We start from the raw sequence: 10,239 nt of genomic DNA on the forward strand, positions 1-10,239 counted from the left end.
AAGGACTCTGAATTCATGCCTGAGGCTCGCACCCAGGGCACGGGTGTTGGTTCAGATGAATGCGTGGAAGTGTGGGAACGGGGATGGTGCTGGGGTCTGGGGGTGAAGGGAGGGCAAAGTGCAAGAGTGTGGCATAGCTGGTGGGCATGAGGTTTCTAATCTGAAGGCAGCGTGGATTACATTTTCATGGATCGGGGTTGGAAATGTGTTGCTGTGTATTTACATTATGTTGCCCACCCAGGTAGAGTGGAAACAGGGTAGTTGCTATTCAAACAGAACCTTTGTAGAAAAATTATTGTAATAAACATGCATCGTGCCCTTGTGCAGTGCACAGCCTATGCAACTGAGCATGGTGACCCAGGGTACAAGGACCCCCTTTACCATTAGAAGCTCTGGATATTGTGATGTAAAGTCTTGGAACGCATCACCTGGGAGCCGACAATCACACGTTTTCCCAAATATCATCCTGAAATGCAGTTGCTGCCCTGGTTCACTGTAGGTCTGAGCCTGCCCTGTTCACTGACCAGCTGTTCATATAGGTTAGCCCGGGTGCTTGTCACAGGGCTCGACTCCCTGGGACACGTGTCCCCATACTAACCTGAGACACGATGGTGAAGAGTCACAGCTCCTGTGCAGATGTGCACGAAGGGACCCATTATTCTTGTCTTTTCTCTCTCTTCCCTCACAGAGAGTGGTTTTTCCTCCTGTCTCACGAGGTGCTCAACCCTATGTATTGTTTATTCGAATATGCCGGAAAGAACAATTACTGCCTGCAGATCAACCCCGCCTCCTCCATCAACCCGGACCACCTCACCTACTTTCGCTTTATAGGCAGATTCATCGCCATGGTAAGGGGGCCCCAGGCGTCTGCCTAGTTCCCTCCTCCTCTCTCTCCTCTTCCCTCTCCTGGTGAAGTGTGCCAGGGGCACCAGGGGAATCTGCTCTTTCTCTGAGACCTGCAGGAAGGGGCAGCATTGGAGGAGGCCCTGGGCCTGTTCACCAGGAGGCAGCGTGGCGTGAACAGCAGCCCCTGTGGACTGGCTCACCCTCTCGGGGCTCCACCCTTTGCCCCCATAGAGCTCGTAACCTAAAAATGCAAAAAGCTAGAGAGAGTTCTGGAGAAACCAGAGCTTTCTCAGTGGCTGCCCTGTAGGTAGTGAAGAGTTTCCATGTTGCTTTGTATAGGACTTGTCAAGAGGGGACCCAGGGTCTCTGGGCCACAGACTTAACTGAACATTAAATATGTGCTCTGTTGAGGGCCTTGGGATGACAGGGCCAAGTGAAACCATAGCTGCCCACCTGCTGCCTGTCTCTGGGAGGTGACACTGTCACGGCATTTGGGAATGTCCCACTGAGACACTAAGCCTTCTGGAAGGGCATTTGGAATCAACACTAGCGTAGAACAAAACCCTAAAGTCTGTGGTCCAGAGACCCTGGGCCTCCTCTTGACAAGTCCTATACAAAGCAACATGGAAACTCTTCATTACCTACAGGGCAGCCACTGAGAAAGCTCTGGTTTCTCCAGAACTATCTCCAGCTTTTTGCATTTTTAGGTTACGAGCTCTGTGGGGCGAAGGGTAGAGCCCAGAGAGGGCGCACCAGTCCATGGGGGCTGCTGTTCACGCCACACTGCCTCCTGGTGAACAGTAGACTGGCTGGTGCAGGGCGTAGGGACATCTGTCAGAAAGTGAGCCAGTTCTGGGGAGGGGCGTCCCAGCGTCTGTATTTAACTGGAAAGAGGGACACAATGTGAATATGGAAAGGGAGGTCTTGCCACATGCCCCCTGTTGAGGGTCCTGGGAGCGTGGAGAACCCAGATTGAGAAGCGGAGCCCGTGGGAGGCACAGCGCGGGAGCCACACTCATAGCTGGAGATGTTTCAATTCTCACTTTCCTTCGCTTCTTCCCCTGCCTTCCTGAGTGTCCCACCCGGCTTCCCTCTTAGGAGGACCCAAGCGCCCCAAGAGCCTGTGACTAAATATGGCCCTTCCCATCATCGGGGAGTTCTTGGCCAAGGTGCTGGGCTCTGGAAATGGGCACATTCTTCCCAGGTCTAGAGACCCGCCTGGCCCAGCAGCCAACAGGACAGACTGGTAAAACCCTAGACTATTACTCACCATTGGCCGCCAGCTCTCGCTGTCAGCGGTGTCTGCATTATTTTTGGCTGCCTTTGCCACCCACCCTGAGTGCCAGTGAGTCAGGGCTGCCACCTGGAGCTGTTCTGAGCAAGCCTTTTCTGTGAGCGTGGGGCAGACCCTTGCTAGGCCAGGAGCCAGCCGGCCAGTGTGCGGGGCAGATGCGGGCCCGGACGTGGGTTCCCGTGCCGGCTGGCTCTGCCCAGTCCCTGCAGTCTGCAGGCAGGGTGGGAGTCTCTCGGTAGGTACAAATCAGGACAAAGGTGTTGTTTACTCCTGAGGCCCTCCCGCTGCGTCCGAGGCAGCTGCTGCTGTAGTTCTGTCAGGAAAGGAAGGCAGGTAGCGGTAGCAGAGTTTGATACCGAGCATCCGAGAGCCGGTCTTGGCAGTGCCCAGGGAAGGCCAAACCTCTGTGCTGTGCCTCTTCCTTCCCAGGCACTGTACCATGGAAAGTTCATCGACACGGGCTTCACCCTCCCTTTCTACAAGCGGATGCTCAACAAGAGACCAACCCTGAAAGACCTGGAGTCCATTGACCCCGAGTTCTACAACTCCATTGTCTGGATCAAGTGAGTTCCCTCCCCCCTCGCCCCACCGCGCTGATAGGAGGGACGTCTCTGGGCAGGGAGCAGGTATTGATGGCCTTTATTTTGTCTGCCAGTGTGGCCCCTGAGCTCTTGTCCAGCCTCTATAAGAGCTTGTGGAGAGGAATGTCCTCTGGGTCCCCTGGGGACAGTTCTAGAACCTTCTCCTTGAGTCAAGGAGCTGTCCCCTGTCACTGTTCAGGATTCTAGGCCACCTGTGGGCCCTTGGTGTCCCACGGGCAACAGAGCAGGATCCAGGAAAGACCCTGCCATGGTAGACATCTCCCCACTTGGTCTCCTGTGCCCCCAGAGAGAACAACCTGGAAGAATGTGGCCTGGAGCTGTACTTCATCCAGGACATGGAGATCCTGGGCAAGGTGACGACCCACGAGCTGAAGGAGGGCGGCGAGAGCATCCGGGTCACGGAGGAGAACAAGGAAGAGTACATCATGTGAGTCTCAGGCGCCGGGGGCTCCGCTCCAGGGGTGGTGTGGAGATCTAGTGGGTTGCAGAGAAAGATGGGCCCCCACCTGTGGCCCATCGGTCACTGTGGATGCCATTTGCATCTGCCTTGATGGTGGCTGCTGGTGGGCGGTCATGTGATGGCGCGAGCTGGGGGAACCAGAGCTGAGGTCCTTAGTTACCGACTCCCAGCTGCACTTTTTCGCCACGGGGGAGACTTCAAGCCTGCAGCGTGGAATTTCTTTGAAGTGGCATCAAGCTTAGACATCTACATCTTTCTCCAGGCCGAAAGGATCTCTGTGGCCCGTGTGCCTAGACCCACTGTCTCACGTGTGCCCGTTCTCCGTGCCTGTTCCTCAGGCCTCTTGCTTTAGTCTTTTTATCTTCACGCTTCCATACGTCTGAGGTTCAGTCGGCGCTGGGGGCAGGAGCAGGAGGAGGTGGTAGTGAGGATGATTTCAAAGACTCCGGTGTCTGCAGGTCACTGTGAGGTTTTCAGGGTCACACTCTAGGTCCTCCAGCAGGCTGGGTCTGGGTGTGCGAAGTGGGTTCTGCTGATCTGGTGGTCCTGCGTGGTAATGGCCACGCGGCCTGGCCGGGAGCCGCCCCTGAGCAGTGGGTCTCAGGCTCCACCCATGGCTGGTCTTTGGTCTCAGGCTGCTGACTGACTGGCGTTTCACCCGAGGCGTGGAAGAGCAGACCAAAGCCTTCCTGGATGGCTTCAACGAGGTGGCCCCGCTGGAGTGGCTGCGCTACTTTGACGAGAAAGAGCTGGAGGTGAGTGTCTGAGGTTGCTGGGACCCTGAGCCCCTGCCTCTGGGGCGATCCTGCTCTGTGATACGCTCACTGTGTACCCACGGACACTCAGCAATAAAACTCCCACTTCGGCAAGGCAGATGGGTTTGATTTGGGATCTCAGGACCCACCCTTCCCCAGACACTTGTTTCAAGAAAACAGGGACTTATATTAACCATATTATTAACGCTGACACCAAAAATAGCTAGTTGAACATGTTTGGGGTAATGTCGAGTGCTAGCGAGTGGACGATGCGCGGGGAGGGGCCTGCCGGGGATGCTGACTGCTGCCTCTCCCCAGCTGATGCTGTGCGGCATGCAGGAGATAGACATGAGCGACTGGCAGAAGAGCACCATCTACCGGCACTACACCAAGAACAGCAAGCAGATCCAGTGGTTCTGGCAGGTGGGTCCCGGGCCCAGGCCTTGGCAGGGACATTTGGGCCATCAGCCAAAGGAAACGGGTCCTGGGGAGACCTCACGCGCAAGGACCTTCAGCTTTGACCCTGTCCTTGCCTCCCACAACTTGCAAAAGGAGACGATAGACCAGCCTTGGGATGAACGGGGACAGTTCCAGCTGAGTGGTGGCCAGTGGATGTGATGGGAGGTCATCAGTGGTCAGCCTTGGGCCAGCTGGTATGCAGGGACAGACCTGCAGGCAGACAGCAGCTGCCACTGGTTGAGAGGTCCCCTGCCAGCCAGATGGAACAGGAAGGCAGGGGCTTGGCTCCAGAAAACAGAAAGAGCTGTCATCCTATGTATAATTAATGTGTTGATTCTTTTATATGTATGGGTTTTGTTGTTGTCGTTATGAAGTATAGCATACAAAAAAAATAATGATTACAGATATTCTTAGTACATGTCTGTGTGCATATGTATGTATACAAATTTTTTGTGGAGGTGAAGTTTGTATAACATACAATTAACTATTAAATTTTTTTTTTTTTTCAATAGAGACAGGGTCTTGCTATGGTGCCCAGCCTGGTCCTGAACTCCTGGGCTCAAGCAGTCCTTCCATCTCACCCTCCCAAAGTGCTGGGATTACAGGCGTGAGCCACTGTGCCCAACCCATTTAAGTTTTCAAGATACACAATTCAGTGGCTTTCCACTTTGGGTTCCTTGGCTTCCCACCCAGGCCGAGGTGGGCGGACCACTTGAGGTCGGGAGTTCAAGACCAGCCTGGCCAAAATAGTGAAACCCTCTCTCTACCAAAAATATAAAAAATTAGCCAGGCGTGGTGGCGGACACCTGTAATCCCAGCTACTCGGGAAGCTGATGCATGAGAATCACTTGAACCTGGGAGGTGGAGACTGCAGTGAGCCAAGACCGTGCTGCTGCACTCCAGCCTGGGCGACAGAGCAGTGCCTTCCAGTACATTCACAGTGTTGTGCACCTGGCACCACTATCTAATTCTGGAACGTTTCATCTCCCCAAAAACCTTATACCCATTAAGCAGTCACTCCCATATTTAGTCATCTTTAAAAACAGAACGTGGATGGGAAGAGAATACCCAGCACGAGATGTCCTTGAGACCCAGAGATGTCCCATGGACTGGTGGGAATCTTATGCAAACACAGCCTCTTAGCGAAAGCACTTCTGGGGTTTCTCAGGTTGGAGGCTGTCATCTGGCCAACCTGGCTTTGTGTTCTCAGCCCCAAAAACGGGCCCCGCTGAGATGGAGAGCTCCACGTTCGATCAAAGTACTGGGCCCCGTGGGTTGCCTGACTGTGCCTTGACTTGTGGACTTCCAGGTAGTGAAGGAGATGGACAACGAGAAGAGGATCCGGCTGCTGCAGTTTGTCACCGGTACCTGCCGCCTGCCCGTCGGGGGATTTGCCGAACTCATCGGTACGTTTTCTCTCGCCCTCTGGCGTCCTGGCTGGCAGTGAGGACAGCTCAGAGGCAGGGGGAAACCTAGTCTCTTCCTGGAAGCACATCAGTGGGATGGAGAAGAGCTGTGGCCTCTGCGTCCTGGGGCCAAGCCCATCTGTGGGTGGAGCCGGAGGGTCCTGCTTTGGGAAGGGACGTCTCTGTTGACATCGGTGTGTTTTACCTTGGATCACAGGTAGCAACGGACCACAGAAGTTTTGCATTGACAAAGTTGGCAAGGAAACCTGGCTGCCCAGAAGCCACACCTGGTGAGCCTGCTGGTTTTAGTGGGAGGTCGGGGGGCCTCAGACCTGATGAGCTCCTGGGACAGCCCAGTGGGTGTAGCAGCTTCATAGCCTCGAGTCTGGCAGCTTTTGCGTGGCCCTGGGGTGCTGGGTTGGAGAGATGGGGCTGTGATGGGCATCTGATCTACCGGGTTTTACATATGAAGCACTTCTGTTCCAGTAGTCCAAGAGCTACTGCCCTAAGTGTCCCCCACAACCAATTTCCAGCTGTTCTGTCCCCTCCCTTAACACCCCATGGTCCAGGCACCTGCAATGTGAAGGCCTGACTGGCAACCCCTGAGCCCTAGCCAGTGTGGTGCAAGCCCTGTGGCCCTGCTGCAGGCAGGCATGGTGGGGCTCTCAGAGCCCTGGCCTCCTGTGGCTGACTGTCGTGCTTCCCCGCTCTCGATAGCTTCAACCGTCTGGATCTTCCACCCTACAAGAGCTACGAACAGCTGAGAGAGAAGCTGCTATATGCCATTGAGGAGACCGAGGGCTTTGGACAGGAGTAACCGAGGCCGCCCCTCCCACGCCCCCCAGCGCACACGTAGTCCTGAGTCCTCCCTGCCTGAGAGGCCACTGGCCCCGCAGTCCTTGGGAGGCCCCCGTGGATGTGGCCCTGTGTGGGACCACACTGTCATCTCGCTGCTGGCAGAAGAGCCTGATCCCAGGAGGCCCTGCAGTTCCCCCCACCCGCGGATGGCAGTCTGGAATAAAGCCCCCTAGTTGCCTTTGGCCCCACCTTTGCAAAGTTCCAGAGGGCTGACCCTCTCTGCAAAACTCTCCCCTGTCCCCTAGACCCCACCCTGGGTGTGTGTGAGTGTGCAAGGGAAGGTGTTGCATCCCCAGGGGCTGCCGCAGAGGCCGGAGACCTCCCGGACTAGTTTGGCGAGGAGACTGGCCACTGAGGGTGGCTGTTCTGGACTGAGAGAGCCAAGGGTCTTTGCCAGCAAAGGAGGTTCTGCCTGTAATTGAGCCTCTCTGATGATCGAGATGAAGTGAAGGTCTGAGGGAGAGGGCCCTGGGGCGAGGCCATCTCTGCCTGCCTCCCTAGCAGGCGCCAGCGGTGGAGGCTGAGTCGCAGGACACATGCCGGCCAGTTAATTCATTCTCAGCAAATGAAGGTTTGTCTAAGCTGCCTGGGTATCCATGGGACAAAAACAGCAAACTCCCTCAGACTTTCTTTGTCCATTTATAAACTTGAAGCGGTTGTGTTGTAGGGTTGCAGTTTTTTTTGTTACGCTGCTGTCACTTTCTGTCCAGGAGCTGGCACCCCAGGTGTTCTGAGACCTTGAGGGACCCAGGCCTTTGGGTCCAAGAGTTTCCCAAACAGCCACGCCTCTCAGGAACCCACCTGGCAGTTCCGTGAGCTCAGGCGGGCCTGACCCGGCGGCACAGCCTGGCAGGGACCTCGTTCCCAAGCCTGGCAGAATGGGAGGGGTTGAGGTCCCGAGCGCCACTCCTAGCCTTGCTGCCTTCAATAGAGAAGAAATCCCTTTGCTAGATAGGGTCCCCCAGGCAGTCCCCAGTGGCGGGATACAGGGGTCTGGCTGTGGAGCTCCCCTGCCAGCCCCTGGAGCTCCAGGTGGGCCTGTTGGTCCCCTGTTCAGAATGGAGTGCAGCCCGGCCAGCGGAAAGTGTTCATTCTGCATAGGTGTGAGGCTTTATCTGCACACAGATAAGGCCCTGAGCTGCTGCATAGCCCAATCTGATTTCTGCAGTTCCCGTCAGCCTCCAACACGGGGACTCTGCCATAATTGGAATCTTCATAGGTGACCATGCCCCACCGGGATGCTGGGGCAGTAGTCATGGCAGACTCCCGGCCCGGGCCCCCAGGATTCTAGGACCCCAGGCAGCCCCTTGGACTGGTCCCGGGTGCCTTCCAAGCACAGTCTCCATGCTCCCAGATTCTCGACCTTCCCCCGGCCCGGGAGGTGGAGCCTGTGTCTGCCTCTGTCGTGTGTGCTGATTTGAGTGGCTTAGCTTGCCACAGCGCAACCTCTTCTATCCCTTTCAGTCATTTGCTGTACTTCCCTGCGGCACGTTACCACGGAAGCCGCTCCAGGGTGGGTCAGGGTGCAAGCTGCTGGTGAGGTTTGGAAGCATCAGGCTCACGGGTGTTCATGTGTGTTCGTGCGTGTGTGTGTGTACGTGTATATAACTGAAGTGTCTGTACGGAATGCCCTTTGCTAGCCATGGGCTGGTCACCAGATTGTTTTGTAATGCCTGCCCCTTGCCTCGATATTGCCAGTTTCTTGTGCAATAAACAATCAGCAGCTGTGGGTGGTGTTGGTGTGGATGTTTACAAACGCACAGTCCTCCAGTCAAGAGGACTCCGGGCCTCACAGACTCTCCAGGCCTGGATAGGGGTGGAAATTTCCTGACCTCACTGGTTTTGAGAAGCATGTGTGTCATGGACCGAGGCAGCCCCCCACTTCTGGGCTTGGCAGCTGAGTCCTGGCCCAGGGATCACCGGCTTCAGCCCTTGGTCGGCCGCCTCACTGTACCCTTTTGGCACCCTCTGCCTCCGCCTGCTGGACCCGGGGGTCTCCAAGCAGTTGCTGTGGGGTGCAGAACAATAACAGCTACAGATTGGGTAGGCTTCCGAAACTGGCTTGCAGGGAGAGTGTTCTAGGCAGTCATTCATTTGGGAAATACTCAGGTTTCACAAGTTCCACGACGGTCGAGGGACTCTGTGATCTTGACCTCAGGGTCATGTAAGGGCTTGCCACCCACTTTTTTTTGTTTTTGACAGATCACCATGCTGACGGGTCTTGATGCATTTGACAAGGAAGTGACTTTGTCATGGACCAAGCAGGGCCCTGACTGTGCCTCCGATGCTCAGTGGGGCAGACGTGTTCAGAGCGAGCTCCCTCCTGGGTTCGTCAGCTGGACTCACTGCCTCCAGCTCCAAAACCTTATTTTTAGGCAACAGGCCAAGGCTGTACTTGGACAAAATTACTGGAAAAGGTCCAGATGTCTCATGATAAATTCAATAAGACATGCCCCAGTGGAAATTGTTCCCCCAACCCTTGTCCCCAGAGGGACCTACTGTTCACAATTGGCGGTGGTATTTCCAGATGCTTCTGTGTGGGTGGGCAAATTGTTTACACATACGATTTTTAAATATACCAAAAATGGAATATTGTACACACTGCGCAACTCACTTTTTTCATTAAATGAGATGTTATGGACCCCTTTCCATGTTCGTCGAAGTAGACACTGCTTAATTCTTTAGCCACTGTGTGACATTCTGTATGATTGCAGTTCTGTAATATGCTCACCTCCTTCCTAAAGGGGGTGGCAGTTGTGTCCCACAATTTGCTGGTGGCTGTGGAGCTCCGGGAAACACCCTTGGGCAGGTCTGTGTGCTGCTGCTGCTGCTTCTGCTCTTCTGCTAGGGGACGGTCCTAGAAGTTTGATTGTTGATCATGCACCTTTATTTTTATTTAAAAATTTGGTGAAGGTTCAGTTGAAAGATGCAAAGGAGCTGCTGTGTAAGGCCTCCCTTACTTACTCTTCTGTCCCTCGGCCACCCTGATGCCTTCCCGGAGGCAACCATTGCTGCTGCTTCTTTTGGATCTTTCCAGATATACTTTAAAAATCCTAGTGGGGCCAAGTGTGGTGGCTCACATCTGTAATCCCAGCACTTTGGGGATTTTTAGTAGACATAGGGTTTCGCCATGTTGGCCAGGCTGATCTCAAACTACTGACCTCAGGTGATCTTCCTGCCTCGGCTTCCCAAAGTGCTGGGATTACAGGCATGAGCCACCGTGCACCTGGCTGTTTTTGTTTTGTTTTTTATTGTGGTAAAATACACATAATATACAAATTGCTATCTTAATCATTTTTAAGTGCACAATTCAGTGGCATTAAATGCATTCATAATGTTGTGTATCCATCACCACCATCCATCTCCAGAACTCTTTTCATCTTGCAAAATGGAAACTCTGACCCCGCATTCCTCTTCCCCCCATTCCTCTTCCCCACAGCCCCTGGCAGCCACCATCCTCCTTTCTGTCCCTTTGACCGTGACTCCTCTTAACTACCTTCTTATGAGTGGAATCGTATAGTACTTGTCTTTTCACGACTGGCTAATTTCACTTAACATA

General features: G+C 54.5%; 1 protein-coding gene across 3 annotated transcripts in view; it reads left to right on the forward strand.

Annotated features, from left to right (window-relative positions):
- Positions 1 to 8,406, forward strand: part of WWP2 (WW domain containing E3 ubiquitin protein ligase 2) — a 178,718-nt gene extending 170,312 nt beyond the window's left edge. For all 3 annotated transcript variants that reach the window (XM_054452729.2, XM_054452730.2, XM_063654488.1), the window contains 8 exons: positions 689 to 848; positions 2,570 to 2,703; positions 3,029 to 3,169; positions 3,837 to 3,957; positions 4,276 to 4,380; positions 5,726 to 5,822; positions 6,040 to 6,112; positions 6,540 to 8,406. In XM_054452729.2, the coding sequence (XP_054308704.1) occupies positions 689 to 848; positions 2,570 to 2,703; positions 3,029 to 3,169; positions 3,837 to 3,957; positions 4,276 to 4,380; positions 5,726 to 5,822; positions 6,040 to 6,112; positions 6,540 to 6,639 (931 nt within the window). In that variant the 3' untranslated portion in view covers positions 6,640 to 8,406. The remainder of the gene's footprint in view (positions 1 to 688; positions 849 to 2,569; positions 2,704 to 3,028; positions 3,170 to 3,836; positions 3,958 to 4,275; positions 4,381 to 5,725; positions 5,823 to 6,039; positions 6,113 to 6,539) is intronic.
- The last annotated feature ends 1,833 nt before the right edge of the window (positions 8,407 to 10,239 follow it).

The sequence above is a fragment of the Pongo pygmaeus genome, chromosome 18 (genome assembly GCF_028885625.2).
Source record: "Pongo pygmaeus isolate AG05252 chromosome 18, NHGRI_mPonPyg2-v2.0_pri, whole genome shotgun sequence".
NCBI classification, from domain to species: Eukaryota; Metazoa; Chordata; class Mammalia; order Primates; family Hominidae; genus Pongo; species Pongo pygmaeus.